At 39.4% G+C, this 19,891-nt stretch overlaps 2 protein-coding genes across 3 annotated transcripts in view; both read left to right on the top strand.

The window, feature by feature from the left end:
• pag1 (phosphoprotein membrane anchor with glycosphingolipid microdomains 1) overlaps window positions 1–15,740 on the top strand; it is a 47,840-nt gene extending 32,100 nt beyond the window's left edge. Inside the window, exons 2-7 of the mRNA XM_058378063.1 lie at window positions 479–506; window positions 2,519–2,712; window positions 3,518–3,569; window positions 5,898–6,000; window positions 6,794–7,329; window positions 13,320–15,740. Coding sequence (XP_058234046.1) covers window positions 2,567–2,712; window positions 3,518–3,569; window positions 5,898–6,000; window positions 6,794–7,329; window positions 13,320–13,628 — 1,146 coding nt within the window. The 5' untranslated portion in view covers window positions 479–506; window positions 2,519–2,566 and the 3' untranslated portion in view covers window positions 13,629–15,740. The remainder of the gene's footprint in view (window positions 1–478; window positions 507–2,518; window positions 2,713–3,517; window positions 3,570–5,897; window positions 6,001–6,793; window positions 7,330–13,319) is intronic.
• Window positions 15,741–18,873: 3,133 nt separating this feature from the next.
• Window positions 18,874–19,891, top strand: part of znf704 (zinc finger protein 704) — a 59,144-nt gene continuing 58,126 nt past the window's right edge. Inside the window, exon 1 of one of the 2 annotated variants that reach the window (XM_058377789.1) lies at window positions 18,874–19,714. In XM_058377789.1, the coding sequence (XP_058233772.1) occupies window positions 19,544–19,714 (171 nt within the window). In that variant the 5' untranslated portion in view covers window positions 18,874–19,543. The remainder of the gene's footprint in view (window positions 19,715–19,891) is intronic. The other variant, XM_058377788.1, reaches the window with a different exon arrangement.

The raw sequence follows: 19,891 nt of genomic DNA, 5'->3' as shown, positions 1-19,891 counted from the left end.
ACCAGTATGTTTTTGGCCTGTGGAAGTAACAGCTCTGTGTAGCACTTGTTCCACAATACCACCAATTTATTATGATAAATATCTCGCCAATATCTGTTCTCACTGATAAATCTGTTTTTGCCTAGGGTGGGGGATGTGGTAGCTGAGTGGTTAAGGTGTAGGATTACTGATTGTAAGGTTGTGAGTTTGAATGCCAGGTCCACCAAGCTAATGAGCCCATGAGCTAAGGCCCTTAACCCTCAATTGTTCAAAATGAGATAAATTGTAAGTCTCTCTGGATAAAAGCATCTGCCAAATACCAGAAATGTAAATGTACAGACCCCAGTCTATATGATGATGCATGATGTCATGGTGTGCATCATATCAGAGCATCTATCAGCGTGCCGCTCCCTGGGCGGACATACAATATGACTCGCTTTCTGTTTCTGTGTGCTCACAGCCTCTAATCTCTCTCTCTCTCTTATCTGTTCTTTTGCAGGCAGGGACGACCAGGTCCAAGTGTCCAGGTAGGATGGCATTTATTTCCCATACCAACTTTACGGAACTGCACATAATTCTGACTGTTGTAGTATATTTTAATGTAATTTTACTCTAAACAGAGACAGTTTAGGACAATTTTGTTTAGACGCGGACTTGCGCCTTATCTGGAAACATACACTGGATTCAATTGCATGCATGACAGTTGGAATGGTGTTATAGCATTCGGTTCATATTCTAGGAACTTGGGCACACCTAATCATTGTTTAATGGAGTATGTCCTTCATTTTACAATAGACTTTGTTTTCCACAGCACACACGCTTTCTATTTAAGAACAGAGCAGCAGAATATATCCAAATAAGGTTGCCGACTGTGAGGTGCCAGCACTTCTCAGCAAAGTCCTACACTCTCTATTCTGAGACCAAGTGAGTGAGAGAGAGAGAGAGAGAATGAGTGAAGAGGAAAGACTCTCCCCTCCGAGAGACTCCTCAGACACAAAAGAGTCAGGCTCTCTGCCACTCTCCGGGATGCCAGCCATCTGATTGTTATCTACGCATTGAGTTTGTGGAGGTGGGGTGCACTCCGCTTCCCTCCCTGCCTTAAAATAACTCCACACAGAGGCTTTGCTGAATCCGGACTAAGACTGGGGATCAGTGTCAGAGCAGTGCAGGTCTTACTTACTGAAACACTCAGCAGTAGTTTGTTTACACAGATTGTCAGACTGCAGTCGAGGCATGAAGAATATGTGTGGCGCTGCGTAGTCGGGTTCTAGTTTGTGCGCCTCCTTCTGGAGGAAATTGACACTGCAACACATAATAATGTGTCGTGATCTTCAAGTTGGCTGAAAAAGTGACATTTTAGTCAGATTTTTAAAAATGATTTGAATATTTTTTACTATTTTGACTGAACATGATACAATTTGTTTCAGATTGGCCATTTATCTATTGAGCTAAAAACTTTTTGCATATCTTTGTATGAAAATGACAGTGGAATAAATAATTTTGGTTTATTAAAATATACATTATAAAACATTTAGTTCAACCAATGAAATATTTGTTTTCAGATTTCATTTAGTATCGAAATAACAACAACAATAACAACAACAACAACAATAATAACAATAATAATAATAATATAATAATAATAATAATAATAATAATAATAATAATAATATTATTATTTAAATTCTTGTCTGCACACCATATGCCTAAACAACTGCCTCCAGCAGAATTGAAACTATCTTTCTGTTTCTATATTTCATATCAAAACTATTTTTAAGTACCTTTATTGTACTACTGTCTTGCTGCACATTTAATTCTTACCTCCTTGATATAGCTTCTCAACCCCACCTTTCTGTTTTATATTAATACATTTATTTTACCCAGAAACCACGGGGGATGCAAACTTTTGCCCTTAAGAGTAAGCTATATTTTAACAAATATATAATTCTTTGAATCAATAAAAACAACTTCTGCTACATGTTCATGTTAATATTTTACATCATCACTGTTAACCCATTCAACCCCAAATCTAGGGTTAGTATAATATCTAATATCTAAATGATCTAATATACACAGCTATTCAGTTAAACATAAACCTCAAAATGTAATAAATGTAAGTCAATATCAAGTTTTAAGCTAAAATCAAATTTTAACCGATTAACCATGGCTAAGGTGTCCAAAAGCAGAGATGATTAATCATTACAATGAGTCAAATATGATTAATTCTTCATCCAGGGTTTCAGTGTTGTTTTATTAAACTTGATTTAGAATGATCACTGGAAAAGGAACATGGTACTTTTTTTTTTTACTTTTACATGTTTATCTGTTATATTTAGATTGTAGGCGTTGTTCTTTTTGTTTTAATGACTGCCTTCTCGATAAAACCGTGCGTTTCACACCGGAAAAGGTGTTTATTAGTGTTATTGCTTGTGGTTGTTAAATGCAGTAGCTGTTAAAAGTCCTCTGCTTAAAAGTTGATGCTGACATGTATGACACACTGCTGCTCTCTGTCTCTCTCTGTCTCTCTCTCTTTCCTCAGCTCCTGCAGTGTGTGGCCGATGTAGGCTGCTGTTCGGTGTGATGTGTAATGGCTCCTGCTCTGAGTGCTCTGTGGGGTTCAGGGGTTGCAGGATCGGAGATCAGTGGTGAGCTGACTATCGTGAGCACTCTCACGGCATTCTGGGCCTTCTTGCTGCTCACTGTGCTGCTGGTATTGTGTGCTGGCTGTCAAGGGTGAGTACTTTATTATCATCCTCGTCATCATCATAACTCTCTCAGCTTTTTCTGAGACTGTTTTATATTGCACGTATGTTGTAACGGTTGGTCGTCATGGTGATAGATGGGAAGCTGTCAGTCTATATATGTTAGAAAATTATTGTAGGGGGATGAAGGAGTAAATAATTCACCTCATTCACTGTCGCATCAACTCTGTTTTAGACATCTTTATCCAGAGTGATTAGTTGAGGGTTATGGGCCTTGCTCAAGGGCGCAACAGTGGCAGCTTGGCAGTGGTAGGATTTGATCTCATGACCTGTGTTATCACTTTCCTGTCTCAGGCACAGCTGACGACATGTCATGAGTGCATCAACGAAGTGGGCTGAAAAATATCAGCTGAAATCTATTTCAATCTAGGGGGATTTTATTACCTAACTGTCTCTGCTGTTCTGCAGCTTTAGCCTTCTGTCTTCATTCCGTTCTGTGTTTTTGTTTTATGACCATTTGTGCTATCACAAATAATAATAATTTGTTAGCAGCAAATAATTTCATTTGGATGCCAACACTTATGTATTGTCTTTGAGATACTTAAAACCGATTTATTCCATTTATACCAACTGCACAATTTTAGAGACAGAATCTGTTTTCTTGCACACTATCTTATTAATTAACACTTTAGGAAATTGGTATACATTTCTGAGTAAACTATCTTTCTTGAGACTTATAGCTCCACTTATTTAACTGTCCCCCACATGTACAAGCACTTCACACATACAGAGCTGCTCAATATTTTTTTCACTAACACACTTTTTTTATTCCCCAGGCAGAAGAAAGCAAGCCGGCTCCCTGGAGACCATGAGAACCTGATGAATGGGGTATGTTAGTGGGATGCTTTTCATGTGAAGGATTTTCTGCATTTCAAATCATTCTCTATGCATGACTGAGACTCAAAGCAGAGCCCCACAGCGTCTTTTAATCATTTTTCGGCCTTTCTTTCTCACAGAGAGCTGTTTTAGCTGAGTCGGAGTCGCTTTGGATTATGCTGATGTGTAGTGTTAGAAGATGTTGTGTGGTTTATTTTGTAGTTTTGTAGTTTGTGGACGGGGCAGAACACAGCACACTGAAGGAGCTTTGTGGAGCTCACGCTCAGTGGGAGGAAAACATGAAGCAGGCAGACTCGCTGCTTTGTCTTGCCAGGGGACATGGGAAGCCTTTCTGTGCATGTGCCCTCTGCATGGAGGCTGGAAAATTATCATGTGAGACAAAAGGTCAGGAGTTCGGCGTTGTTTAGAAGCAGGGAGCATCTATGAAAATCTCATTTGACTTGTCATGTGATGAATGCACTTGCATATTGAAACTGAAGGGTGTACAGAGATGTGCACATGCACAGCATTGATACACGCACAATTGAGGGAAAGTATTAAGCTTCCATTGTTGCTAGTAGCAATGACACGGCTGCCAACTTGACTTCATGGCTCATTGCCTGGATTGCTGGATGTCCAGGCTGGTGCATGTGGATCTTGATCTTCCTGCTTAAAATGTTCCTTGTTTTAAAACAAAATGTACTTTTACGTACATCATCAAGGAAAACCTTAAAAGTTATATAGTCTACAATATTTTTGATTAATGTTTAAATAGTTGATTTATGGTCATATATTAAATCTGTATTACACATTTTAACTACACATTAGTCGTGATGTAATAAGACTACATAATCTTCGAGACTGATTTTATCTAAGCTAATTGGCAAACATGGACACTGATTTAAATGATAAATGATTTAATATTCTTTAAGATTTCATATGATTAGCTTATAATTAGTTAATTTAGCTAATATCAGCCCACTACACCGCAAAACAGTTTAGTCAAAATGAAGCTTGTTATTTCTGCTGTAAGTAGCGAGAGATAACCGTGTCAGGATATTGTGAATCGAGCATACAAGGAAGCAGTAAGTCCTCTGGTGAGAATCTGACAATCTCTGTGTAATCATACCCTGTCACATGTGCACACAAATCCTCAAGGAACCGGAAATCTTTTACACTTTGATGAATATCTTGAAGCCAACCTTTACACAATAATATTCAGCTCGTGAAGGAAAACAAAGAGATCTTCACTTAAATGGCAGTGCCTGTCATGAGCTGACAGGTTAAATGGGGTCTTTGTCTTTAGATGACAAGCAGACTGGTTCCTGAGGGTTCATCAAACTGATTGTGGTGAAGTTCACAAAGTCACCACAAGATGGTGCCAAAAAGCAACTGTCTGCCTTCAGACGTGCTAAAAACACAAAATCTCCATCCACTTGTTTTGTTTTGTTTCTCTCTCTCTCTCTCTCTCTCTCTCTCTCTCTCTTCTTCTTCTTCTTCTTCTTCTTTCTCCCCTGCGGTGACTGGTGTATATAAATGGGCCAGCAGGGTTAAGCCTCTCATCTTTTAATCATATAAAAATCTTAGATTTCATATTTAGCATTTTTAGCAAAAGTCTTCACGAGGATTATTTGGACTCGTGTGGAACCAGGCACAAGAGCACCCCCAACTGTTATAAATACACAGAATGATATGAAAACACGTAGATTCATTTATTCCATCAGTGACCCATGTGACAGTGATTGATAAGGGGGCTGTGAAATAGAATCAAGGGTGTAATTAATGCGAATGAGGTGGAGTTTTTACTCTTATCATCTAACATTTTTCTCCTCAAAATGATTTGGAGGAGAAATTAAAATAGATTTAGATAGATTAACATACAAATGAAATCCATCCATTTTCTATACCCGCTTTATTCCTTATTAGGATCACGGGGATCTGCTGGAGCCTATCCCAGCACACATATACATATGAAATCAATTAACAAATTATAAAAAAGGTAAAAACTGATAAAAACTGCCAGGTTATTGTGTTGTTTGTAGAAGTATTACAGCTGGATGGAAGTGAGTCAGCTTTTTGTGTTTGAGAGCAACACTACAGATTTAAACACATGTAGCTGCATTTGTGATTTATATTTTTTCATGAAGCATGCGTATTTAATAGTTAATAGTTGTTATATAATGCTCAACCGCAGATACTAGATTTTGTTTAGTTTTATATAAGTGCAGATGCTCCTTTCCAGAGCAACTTACATTTTATACAAAAATTATTATTATTATTATTATTATTATTATTATTATTATTATTAATATGAACCGCCTCTGTTCTGCCTCTGTACAGGTGTCAGAAAAGGAAACATGTAGCCAAACAGCAGATACAGGCAGCCATGGCACTGACCTGGTGGCCAGTAGCTCCTTCAACGGGCCTCTTACAAGCGGTACAGGTAAAACACCTCCTGTGTTCAAATTTACTGTCATATACACCATATATTAAACCATCTGCAGCCAACAGATGATAACTGGTATTAATAACTTAATATTTAGTAAACATTTTAATGTAAATGTTCTAAAGTTTTAATTTTGACAGACATGGCAGGCAAAACTGTTGCTCCCTAAGTGCATGTCATATATCCTACACTAGCTTTACCAATTAAGGATCCTGTTTGAGTTTTTAGTTTCCAGAAAAAGAGAGTGCTTGCAATTTTTACATTTACTGTACCTTACATTACAATGTTGTTTTTATTGAGTGTGCAGACTATTCAAAGTACAAAAATTGTCAGCAGCCCCTTTGCCTCTCTTATTTGACAGCCAAATGTTGTGAAATTCTAAGATATAAAAAAAATTCCAACCTGAAAATACAGATGCAGAGGATAAAGGTGTAACTTTAATTTTAAGCCTTTTTCATCTTTCTGTTTAAAAGAATGAGCCCAATAACAGCATAGATGTAGAAGATAACAAGGAATTGTTATGCACAGTGCGGTGGATTTGATGATGCATGATGCCGATATAGTGTCTTTAGTATTATAGTTTTCATTCATTCTTAAAGTAAATACAATCTTAGTCAAGATTTGTATCATTTTTGTTTAAAAATACTGCTAAATAGATGGCTATGGGGAAAAAAACTTAACTGATGTTACAGATTAGGTAATTATTGTGATTTAATGTTGGTCCTTGCCTTGCCTCTTGTCATTGTAAGTTAGACATAACTCAGCAGCACTCCTTATATCCTCTGTTCAGTCCTCACAGACACCATGGACACGAGCCCGCACCCTTCAGAAGAAATGTTGTCCATCCAGTCAGAGCATCGCTCTTCTAAATGCCCCCAGGACCGCGAGTTACCCAGCATTCCCTGCGCCAACAGTCTTGGGGTAGCAGCTCAAGCCTCTGAAGAGTGCAGAGCCTCCGGGGACGGCACTTACGAGGTGCTGAAGGACGGAGCCTCACACGATGCCGTGGAAGACTCACCTTATGAGACGGTAAAAGAGCTAAAGGAGGCATGCACCACTAACGGCACACTGACCCCTGACGAGCCTCCGACTGCCCAGCCCAATGGCCACCTGAGCCCTATCCCTGTCGTTCCTGACCCGTGCCTGCAGACCGACGGCGCCGAGTACGCCTCCATTGACCTGAAGAAGAAAAGCCGCTACAGTGTAGACGCTGAGGCCCAGCACTCTGCTGTAGAGCAACCTGAGGAGGACAATCCACCTCCTATACCCGATAAAGTGCTGGATGAGAACGACAACCAAAACATCACTACGCTGCAGAATGGAGAGGTGAGGAGAGTGTTTAAACTTTTCATGCCAGCTTACTTCCAAATGAGAGAACGGCCATAAAATAATAAAGCTGCCGCAGTCTTGTTAAATATAGTTAATTAAAAAAATGTTGTGGCTTTAAAGTGTCTGAAAAGGGCACTTCATAATTTTGTAGTACACATTAAAAAAAATGACTAATCAACTACTTCATGTTTTAATGAAACAGTCTGTGTCAATTAAGTTAACAAGCAAAATTTCCCTCTTAGGCTAATTTGTAAAAATGAGGCAGTTGATTCAATCAATTAATATCTTTTAATGGTGTATTTAAAAATATTACACAACCACAGAATGACACATTAACAAAAAGCTGCACTCTTAAAACATTAATCATTAAAAGGCTAACATTGCTTTCTTAAACAAAGAATTGACCCATGAGGCGTCAATATTGTACAGTAGTTTTCCTATACAATATAACGCTTATGTTTTTATTAGTTTTAAATTTACCAGCAGTGTTTATCTCAGCCAATTATGAATAATGACAAAATCTTCATCTGAATCCCAAACGGTTTTCTAATTAATGCATGTGCTCACATAATAGCTTATAAAAATAATAGCATTTTACATCTTACACAATTCTTTGCTACATGGCCAGTAGCATACTATTTATAATTCCTGTGACAGACACATAAATTAAATATCGACTTACTAGACAGTCATATTTGTTATATTCTAATATCCTCTGACAAAGTTGCGCTCTGCATTCTCTCTATTTATGTTAAGATTAAAATATTGGCCCCCTCAGTGTTATTTAATCATTTATATAGCACTGGCTTAGTTTCAGTGCGCTTGGCTGATTTCAGTGTATTCTGCATGCACTTGCCAGAGGATTGTTTACACTTTTCCCTTTCTGACCACTGAACAAATGAGTTTGGGGAGAATGTTTTTTAGGCCCACTCTTTCCTCATGTCTCAGCCAGTGTTTTAATGTGTACTGGTTTAATTATGTTTAGTGTAACTGAGCCAAACTGACAGCAAACGAAACTGAAGTACCATTGCAGTCTGATTCAGTAAGCAGTGAAAAGTCATCCTGGCGTAGCTAGCTGTTAGGCTTGTATTTATCATGCAAAAGAAAGAGATAAAAAGATCATCATTTTCATTTCCACTTTATTAAATCTGTTAAGTGGTTCTAAAGCAAGTGCTAGCCATTTTGAATTCTAGTGATCAGGACTTAAAGATCGTAGAAGTTGTTGTCTCCTAAATCTAAAATCTTGCTGTCTCTTTTCCTCTGGAATGGAATGAGCTAAATTTAGACACAGGAGGGAAACGATAGCCAGTGGCTCCTGCTTAATTATGATCTTTTAGGTGGGTTGTGCAGCCATAGCATACAAATGAAACCATGTGTGGAGGAGAATGGACAGCTCATGCTGCACCTGCAGGCTGAGCTGCTGTTTACTCACAGCATGAGCTGCATACCACCACACACACACACACAGCTCTACTCACATCTTCCCTTTGTCCTCTCTGCTTCCTTTGACTGGGACCCTACAGCACAGCTCATCTGTAGCTATGATGAGGTGTGTACAGCTGCCAGGTTTGCCCTCTCCTGATGCAGAACCAGGCCACCTGCAGCCCTCAAATCTAAAGTCAGCAATTTATTGTCACCCACCATCTCACACTCATGTTCTTCCCCACTAACCATATGGTCTTGATTTACAGTTGATCCTTTTAACTCTTTATGTACCTCAACTCTGAGTGGAGTTCTGGTGATCTGTCTCATCCGTCACACTAGATGTATGTGTCTTGGGGATTTATTAATCTCTTGAGGGTGTTATAATCACCAGATGTTGTCCAATTCATTTGGAGCCTTCTAGCATTTGAATTACTTGTCTTGGAATTTGAGTACAGTCCAGCCTTCATATAGTTGAGTATAGAATGGTATCTATCTCAATATCTCAAATGTCTCATGTACAGATGAAACTATAATACTCGTATAATTATAATATAATACATTATCATTTCAACATTGTGAAAGTTCTAACAGCCAAAATGCATGCAAAGTGAAAACTTCACTGAAGACGTACGTGATAATATGATCAGGATGATCGGAACAATATTTACATGCTACAATTACTGAACTTCCTGCATATTTGCATGTTGCACACTGTACATGAAAAACGAGTCGCAGAGCATTTGTGATGTGTGATACTTTACTTCTGGTGTAAAATGGGTGTAGCCTTTGGAGAGGCATAAAAATGTTGAACAAAACATTTGTATGTATGTAGTTAATCACTGTAACTTTACATATACCATCAATCAGTATTTCAGAAATCTGACACAAATAATAAATCTTTTTTTTTTTTTTAACTCATCCATCAGTAGACAAACTAGTGAGAATGATATTTAAATGTTATCTAATGCACAACATAGTCAAGGCATGACAACCAATCATGTGAGAGTCTCACCACTTCAGACCTTCTGTATTTCCACATTAGGACGGCCAATAAGTGTGAAGAGCATTACGTTCCAAAAAGTGGTCAAAGAAATGGCTAACTGCATTCAGCATGTGTAATAAAACAGAAATGAAATCTATCAGAGTGTAGAGGGAGGATGGCAGATTTAGTGTGGATGGGGAACACAGGAATGTAAAAGGGGTTAGTTGCTTATCACAGGCTTTAACTAGCCTGATTTATGAGAAGCTGCTATCTAATTATTTTAGGGTGGCTGCATGTAATTTATCATTGATTCGATTTCAAATTATTTTCCTAGCTACATGAAACATATTCAGCATCTAGTGTGTGCTCCATTTGCTACTGCATGTTTGTATGAAAAGCAGCTGCTTTATATATAAAGATGATAGACTCCATTCAGAACACATTATTTACCCCAGAGAGGTGAGTGTGTGGCTAAATGGACGTTTGCACACACCAGACGGGTTAGGAAACAGCTGGCATGATGATGCTCTGTGTATGATTGTGTGTGTGAGTGTGAAAGAGAGAGAGAGAGCTCTACACTGCAGTAAGCACAGTATGCTCCAGGTGTCCACTGTCAGTATAACAGCTCGACTTCTTGATAGATGAGTCAGGTAGCAGTGGGACACATGAATAACCTGTCATACATCACATGCGTTGTGTATACATACATACTACCCCCTACCTCCTACCCCCCATCTATACATATGCAAGAGTAACAGTTTTAGGTTAAGTTAATTATGGGTCCATCATGGAATTATGTGGTGTTTTTTTAGCGTACAGCTGTGTGCTTTGCCAGCAGGAGAACATCTTAATGAGGCTTGGCTCAACAGGTAATCAGCATAGAAAGGGATGTCCTTGTTTGTTATTGATACAAATGCAACTCTGTGAAAGCCCTCGTCGAGGCTTGCTTTGTGGCTGTTGTGTCACGTTGGGCAAATGTTATATTTACTGTAACATGACTGCTGAACCAGTGAGATAAGTCACAAAGAGGTGGAGTGCTTAAAAAGGTTCATGTTTCTGTTAAACCCTATACTTTCTGTTACTTCCTGTTTAGTTGCTGGAAATAACCGTTCATGAGTTTGACTTTTTTACTGCACAGTAGCTACCAGTCTGAACTAGCTGGCCTCTTATGTATACAAGCTAGCTGACAGCAGTGATCAGCTACAGTACTGACACTCTGATCAACCAGGAAGAAGACTGCTACCCAGAGAGCAGAGGAATTTATGCTGTCTACAGCCTTATTCAGATTAAACCGGTTTCACAATAGGAGGTAGGGTAATGGAATTATTCCTGGAGAACCTTCAGGTTTTTAGTCTCCTCCCAATCCATCATATCAGTCATTTTTACGGACCATGTGTGCCTGGAAATACTGAATTATTTGTTGTTTGCTGACATGAACAGGATGACAGGGTCAACTCTGTGTTGAAGACAAGAGCTTGAAGCGTTTTTCAGCCTGCTGCTGTGATGGACTCAGACATAAAGTGTCATCATGTAGACACGGCACTGTGCTGCTAAAGGGAACGACTTGCATTGTTACAGCACACACCACTGTCTCTGTATATATGTGCATGCTTTCATAAGGCAGATGCTTATGTTCATTTGTTGACATGAGCGAATGTAGCATCTGATGCCACGGGGCATTCTTAACCTCTTCAACAGTCTGTCATTGTAAATGTCCCGTCTGTCATCTGTCTGTCAAATAATGTCGAGTCCCTTCTTTATCCCAGCCAAGCATCTGCTATTAAATATATTGATTGTTCAAAGATCAAATGAGCTATTCCAAATCTTCTAATAAATTCAGTTTTGTCATTAAATATACACATTACGCCTATGACAATAACAATAAACCCAGTGAAACTTAACAGCAAACTTCTTGCAAGAAAAATTCACTACCTTATAAACCGATCTTCCTGCCAGATGAATGAGGTGTTCAGTATTGATTGACTACAGGACTTGGTTTCTTAATTAACGACTCATGTATTGATCTGCTTTGTAAATATACCATATCTGTTGCCAGGAAAGGAACTCCATCCGTTACACACTGTGAACTAGCAAATGAGATTTCACTTAAATCGTGTTACAATGGTATGCTGTGATATTGATGATAACACATCACCCAGCCCTATACACCTGAGCGTAAGGGTTTTAAGCAGTGCTGTCCCAGTTGGAGGCGGAGCTCATTTCTGGACCAGAAATATAAACATATACTATATAATCTATATAAAAAGATCTATAGTGCTTTATGATAATATTGTGAATCATAGAATTGATCCATTATCCATAGTCCCGATGCCACAAAGCAGGTATTTCAGCGGACCACACAGAGTACGAGGGGAAAAAAATCGCTGTAGCAGAACTGATAAATTGTATGAAAAATGCTGACTGTGACTCCAGTTTTCGAAACATGAACCCTCAAGGTTTCTGTAGCAGATCCTCTGTTGCTGTTTATCCGAAATACAGCCTTTTATGTAAATTATGTAAATGCACTCCAGGGACCAGAGACTAGATACAGGGCTAGAGGCATTAGGTCAGGAAGAGTTTTCATTTTATTTGATTTGATTCTCTCCGTGTCGAATTCAAAACAGACATGTTATACATTCCAAGAGATAAATGATAGCATCCCGCTCTAAAACAAAACAGTTTGTCATATTTATAGCTGTATAAACTTGGCTGTAAATTTCATAAACTTGCACTGTATGGCCAAAAGTTTATGGACTCCTGATCATCACACTCATGCATTTTTGAACATCCTGTTCCAGTCCCCATTTTGCTGCTATAATAATCTCCACTCTCCTGCGAGGGCTTTCCACTAGATTTTGGAGCGTGGCTGTGGAGATTTTTCCATTCAGTGAAGAGCATTCAGTGCAGTCTGTGTTTCAGTTCATCGCAAAGGTGGTCAGTGGGGTTGAGGTCAGGGCTCTGTGCAGGACACTCGATTTCATACACTTTAAACTTGGCAAACTGTGTGTTCATGAGGCTCGATTTGTGCACAGAGGCACTGTCATGCTCTAACAGGTTTGGGTCTGTTAGTTCCAGTGAAGGGAAATTGTAATGCTACAGTATATAAAAATGTCCCGTACAATTACTTCCAATTTTATTGCAACGGTTTAGGGAAAGCCCACATGTGGTTATGATGGTCAAGAGTCTACATAATTTTGGCCATGTAGTCTAGATCATATAACAATGAATTAAATAGACAGGAATGAATTCATCATTTATATTGGACATACTGAAATAAATTCTGGGCATTTTCAGGTTGTTTCTACAAGAGGAACATTATTTCTATCTTTATCATGTTTAAACTGTAACAAAATAACTCCGACATACAAACAGAATTATGGGAATTATAAAAAAAAAGAATGAATTGGTTCACTCTCCACATTTCTCTTGATGACCAAATATACAGAATTTACTGTGAACTAAATCCAGATGTTGGTGGTATTAAATTAAAATTAATTCAATTGTTTAAATTCAGTTCAAATCCAAATTGCTTCACTGTAAAACCAGGCTGCTTATTATCTTTTCCTGCTCTCCCCTGCAGATATCAGACATGTACTCCACTGTAAATAAGCCAGTGAAAGAAGAGGAGAAAGAAAACGACTACAGCAGCATCGGTGAGATCAGGGGCATAGTGGTGGAGTCGAGCTCCAGCGAGCTGTACGCCACGGTGAGAGACGTATACCCCTCACCCCCTGCCGAGCAGCCTGCGGAGAGCACAGACCACGGGTACGAGACCATCAAGATCACAAAGAGCGTAGAGGACGAGGACCAGCAGGATAACGGGCTTATGGAGTCTGACTACGCAAATGTTGGAGACCTGGGGCTGAACAGCGAGACGTCCCGTCTCTGACTGAGAGTCACGCAGCACTTCGGAGCATCTGAGTGACGTAGCAGCGGCTCAAAAGGACTTAGTTTAGCACTTATTTACCCAGAATGTTGGCAAGCCAGTAAATGAAATGAATAAGTGGTCACTTGTGCTTATGGTGTAAAGGTGTAGAAATTATTCAGATTTGTTGTGGAATTTAAATGTAATGGTGCATTAACATGCACACATCACAGCTCCAGCGTCCCTGAGTGGACATATGCTCTCCCTGGGTTTCACCGGGTTCTCCGGTTTCTTCCAACATCCCAAAAAAGCATATCAGTTGGTGGACTGGCTAAGACAAATTGCCTCTAGCAGTGAATGAGTGAGCACATGCCAGTCCATCTACTGGTATCCTATTCAGGATATATTTTTACCTTACAACCAATGTACTGAGATAAACTCTGGATCCACCATGACCAGGTTATAAAAATGAGCAAATTAATGAAATATTCTTGCTATAAAGAATTCTTCTTATTATGTTATAGAAACTTCTGTTTAGTTCAAGTGGAATGAGACATAGAGCAACAATCATCTTAAGGAAAGAAAGTCAGTGTATGTATGGTGATGTGATGTAAACATTTGGGTGCCATAATTTATAGTCACCTCAGTGCTCTCATTATGATGCTTGATGCATAGAACAGACAACCAGCAACACCGCTGTAGCAAAAATGCATATGTTTAATTACCTCGCAGCTTTCGAATTAGCGATCAAGATGCAAGAATTATGCACAACGTATATAAATATATGTAAAAAAAGAAAGAAGATGATTTTGGACACGTGTGTGTGCCATTCGCAGTCATAATCAGGAGCTTATAGTACAATAAGTTGATTATACAGAAATGCCAACATGTACGATTTAGCTGTAGCATTTACAATTCTTTACAATTACAAAGATTCGCCCAGTGGAAAAAAACAAACAAACAGTTCACTGAAGGGGAAAGGACGCTGTATATGAGACTTTATTGCTTCCACGCAGACTTTATCTTGAACGCTGACCTGTGAATTTCCAAACCTCTGTATTTTTTGAAGTAGTTGATATAAAGGGCGAGGCTGTCATCTCTTTTGATAGTAAAAGCATAAGGTAGAATGTGCTGTCCAGTTTTACAATGTTACTTATACATATGTTAGAAGTTTTGTGGTAAAATTGTTCAAATCTAAAATATTTTTTTCTTGTTAGCATGTTGGCACATCTGGATCATGGTGAGAAAAATCACTTCCTGTGGTACGTACACTCCTACATCAAATCATTCGATAATTGCTAACAATCATAGAATAATAATGATGGAAAAAAAAAAACATATCTATTGCTGATGTAGGAATTTTCTAAATTATTTGTGATGTGAAGAATATTTTAATGTTAAACGTGCCTGGCTACCTGTGTGTCACCATGAATGAAGTTTGTTAATTAAGTATTGATCAGTCATATGAATTGCCTTGCCATAGCCTTTAGTAGGTACAGAGTCGTATATTTGTAAAGCACAAAAGGTACTCACCTTGGCACTATGATTATTGTGTACAAACTTCAGATATGAAGTGCTTTCCAAGAACTATAATAATATACGACTGCATGTGAGACTGTGACATGCCAAGAGACACTTGTAAATATTTCTAACTTTATTCATCACTTTTAACACGCTGTACGATTTTACACACCACTTCAATAATGTGCCTGTTCTCTCTCTCTCCTCTCTCACTGAAGGCTTTAAATATATAACTGTTTCTGATGACTTATAAAGCACAGGAGTCTGGGGAGAATTTTTTAAGTGCTCTGGTTGTTTTAAAGGAATTTGTGAAAGACTATGAAAATGAAAAAATAGGCTGATTTTGAAGCTGGGTCCTGCGGCGTACGCTGTGCTTGTGAGTGGGTCCCTGTTAGGTGAAAATGTTGGTACATTTTCTTGGTACAAGCTCTGTAATGTGAAGGTACATCCATTATTTAATATCATGGTATACATTTGCATTGTAGTAAATTGAGTGTATTTTATTTTTTATTTTTCTTTGTAAATACATATCACTGCATTTGTTTTGTATCATCATAATCTTTTTAAAGTGGCATCGGTCAATTAAAATACTGCAGTCATGCTGGACTCATCACAGAGCCTGTGTGTGTTTTGTACGTCAGTGTCTATCAGTGCTTGTTACACTGCATATGATGAACCTCCTCTAGATCAGTTCTAGTAAAAAGGACCGTGGAAATGCATCACCAAGGATGGAAAATAGAAATTCTCGAAATAAACAAACATCTTTTGCATGTTTCACAGGTGGTAACATTGTGGTGATTTCATAAGAAACATACTTCCAAAGTTAGACACAGTATGAAAATGTCCTTTCGTCTTCTTCGACTAGGTAAAAACAGGACAACAACATTACTTTTCATACATTTTTATCATGTCTTCTCTAATGTAGCAACATTATTCATCAGTACTCTATGTGCTATTATGGCAGTATTCTAGTGCTCAGTGTTTGTCTGAAAGTTGTGGGCGGCGGTGTGTTTTAGGCCGCGCTGTTTTCCATTACGTTTGAACAGAACAAAAAGCAGGGCAAAAAAAGTGCACTTTATTCCCCGTGTACCAAATCTGTCCTTTTTAGTACTTTCAGAGAATAGCTTTTATAAAAAATCCTGTGGTTCTAGGAGCTTACAGAAAACAAAATTCCTTCACTCCCCCTAATTACTGCTTATGTATTATTATATCCAGGATAGCGATTTGACAAAGAGGGAAATGTTTTGTTTGCCATCTTTAGGAGAGCATCATGTGTGCCAGTGTAAATATAAATGCAAATGCTATCACCAGAGGTGCTGTGAAGGGGTGGGGTGGGGGGTGATACGCTAATTAGATTGGGAGCCTAGGGGAGTAAAATTGTCCAGACGATGAAAATTCTCCAGTGGGGTTTGGGTCACCAAGATTACTTTTGGCCCCCTGGCCATCACTGTTCCACAAAGTGTATGTGTTTTGTTTTGCATCTTGATGATTTTCTTCTGTTTCTTATGCGTCAGACAACCACCTGGCCAAAAAAAGGCTCCTAGTAATAGAATAATTATTTGAAATATAACTGGTGCTATTGTTAGTCTAATAGTTTCCATGATTGACTGATTTCATATTCCAGTCACTTACAAACCTGACAGAACTCATTCGATTAGTAATTTTAATCAGATGTGAACTACATACGAACAACGTGCAGTTAAAATCTGATACATTACTTTTTTTTCCACACAAAAAACTGCACAAAATCTAAAAACAATATATATTAAAATCCTCACCATTTTGTCCTACCAATTCTTTCTGTTTTGCCAAAACATGACAACACATGTAACACTGACCTACATGCAGATTTTGCAGATGACCATCAGTGTATGATCACAGGCTCGGACGCCAGATGGCCTGACGCAATACGTGACTCCAGGATATTTTAAGAGGCTGTGTAATGTGTTATTTCAGGAACAAATAACAATAGACAAAGTATTAGTAGGAGGGCTAGGGTTGTTTTTGATGATCCACCATCATGACCTTGAGACAAACTGTTTTAAAGTGACCCGAATCATAACGAGAGTGAAGACTATGACGAGGTTTGATATCATCCAGGTACAATTTAATTTGATTTAGTCCTGACACACACATTTCCCTCAGCATGGCTTGTGCTGCACCACATAGCTGCCCTAAAAAAAGTAACTTTTATCTCACTGATGAAGTGAAGACAGATCTTTAAATAAAACAGAGTCACAATGGCCCTAAATAGTGCTATCTGCCATCAGAACCTATCATCAAATACTCAAGGTCAAAGGTTACCAACAAAATGCAAGGAGATAACTATTATGTATTAGCATATTTGTAGAACTGTTCGTATTAGCAAGCCCAGTACATAAAACAGTGAGATTTGTATTATTGTGTTGAACTGATGGTGTCAGATGTTGACAACAGTAACCGGGGGCATCACTGCAGGGGGGAATAGCGGAACTGATTATTGAGGGCTTCTGACTGGAAAAGCCCCACAAGGGGCCTGATCTAATAACTAAGCATTTTTGAGAAGGAAAGAGGGCCAATAAAGACCACCAGCTTCAGTATTCCTTCAGTCAAATCAATCAATAGACAACTGGGGTAAGATGTAAAATGGATGAACCTTGTCAGAAGCTGTGAAGATCCTGACAAACAGTATTGTCTACCGTTCATGGAAATATTACAAGCATAAGGATGACACTGTGGTATCATGGGAAGCGTTGTGGTCCTACAGCTCCAGGCTCCCCTGTGTAATCATGAGCTAAGGTTACTGTCTGTGCAGAGTTTCACAATTTCTGCATGGGTTTCCTCTGGTTATCAAGTTTCCTCCAAACTCAAACAAAAAACATACTAGGAGGTGAACTAGTTATGTGAAAATAACACTATGTATGTATGAATGAGTGCGTGCCTAGCATCAGTTCTTGGGTGGATTCTCATTTTGTGCGGTGAGTTTCTGGGATAGACTCCAGATCCGCTATAACCCTGACCAGAATAAAGCACTTACTGACTAAAAAAATGAATGATTAAAACCATGCTATTAAAATATTAAAGAAGGAATGATTAAAAGCATAAATAATGTTCTCTTCATGCACGTTGTGAGAGCAGGATCACTGCTACACCTCAAATAAAACTCCACTTACTGTCTGGACCAAGTTAATTGGCCTGCCAATCATGTCTGTCAAATCAGAAAGGTCTCCCTCTTGCACTAGCACTGAGTCTGTGCTTTAGAGGTTTTGTAGGGACTGAATGAACCTAAGTTAATTGTTGTTGATTTTTCTATTTATCTAGCTTCAGCTTAGTCATCAAAATTGCTGGCTAGAGTGTACCGTTATACAAATGTTTACAGTAACATGTGCATATCATTATATTATCTGTAAGGTTTTGACTGGAATGATGCGCTGTTCATAAGCATTGCAAAAATGTAATAGTGGTTTAATCCCATATACTCACTTACTCTATGCAGTACGTGTTTAGAGTCGTTTTGCCCTCCCTTCTCGGGCATTTCGTCATTGTTTTAAACAGCACTCCCTTTTTAGTCTTTATTCTCTCTGGTTGCATGCAAAACCATTTAGTAGTCATATGGTTGGATGCGATTTGAGACGCACCCTAAGCAGTATGCCAGGGTTTACATCCGGGAACCTTTCAGTATACTCTGGCACATGAGGTTTTGAATAACACGAGCAATGAGGTAGGGGTCTGTGGCGCGCATTCTGGTTGGAAAGCGGCCCATTTTTCAGGAGGGAAGATGATGCAGGGAGGAGAGGAGAGCGGAAAGACGCGGAGGCGTGTTCGCTGCTAGCCAATAGGAGCGCAGATCCCGGCGCGAGAGCGCACATGTTTACAGCGCGCGCTCCGCCGGTAGAGGCTGCGGGCTCGGGGTAGGAAGACCGGCACGGAACGGAGTTGCACTCGATTCAATACGGATTTATTCGACAGGCATCGAGGCTACTGCTTGGTGTGTTAGTGAAACGTTTTCATTCGAAGGACCGCTCACGTTTTATATATAATCAGTCTCCGCTTTTGCGTTGCTGAGCCTCTGCGAGGTGTTCCGTCCGAGGCGCGCGCGCCGTGCCGTGTTTTGTGCGCGTCTCCGCGAGGAAAACAAACAGCCCGACAGAAAAAAAAATATCCTCGCCGGTCGGATAACGAGAGATCTGTGTGTGCGGCTTACACGTAGCGCGTTTAGGTTTATCTAGACGATCAGATATGCATTTTTTTTGACATCCTGATTAACAGTGGAACGCGTGCGAGTCAACCTGAAATGTCTGAAAATGCATCGTCGGGCTCGTTACGCATTTGCAGAGCTCGCTCCATTGCCGGTTTGTCATTTTGATTTCGACGTTTTTCGTTTGTAAAGCGCACGTTTGTTTTTTGTTGTTGTTGTTTTTCTCGTGATCGATCGAGTCATGCACGCCCGGCGGTTGGTGAAGCGCTCACTGATCGGCAGCCGCGTGTACGCGCCCGGCTCGGGAGCGGCGGCGGGGGAGGAGGGAGAGCGCGAGAACAGAGATGCACCGGTACCGAGCGGACACACAGAGGAAGAAGCTGTCAAGGGAGCAAGGAAGCCGATCTTGAAGGTGTGTTCCGGCAAGAGGTCTACATCTGTGTGTGTGTATGTGCGTGCGTGCTGCAGAGGCGAGCTTGTTTTTGTTTTTGTTTTTGTTTTTGTTTTGAACCACATCATCTGCTATGTCGGTCACCGCTTCTACCGTCATCATCATAACCGGCTCCGCAAACAATGAGAGTGCATGTTG

This window comes from Hemibagrus wyckioides, linkage group LG24 (genome assembly GCF_019097595.1).
Source record: "Hemibagrus wyckioides isolate EC202008001 linkage group LG24, SWU_Hwy_1.0, whole genome shotgun sequence".
NCBI classification, from domain to species: Eukaryota; Metazoa; Chordata; class Actinopteri; order Siluriformes; family Bagridae; genus Hemibagrus; species Hemibagrus wyckioides.
The sequence above is the reverse complement of the archived record's forward strand: the minus strand, read 5'-3'. Positions and strand labels throughout refer to the sequence as shown.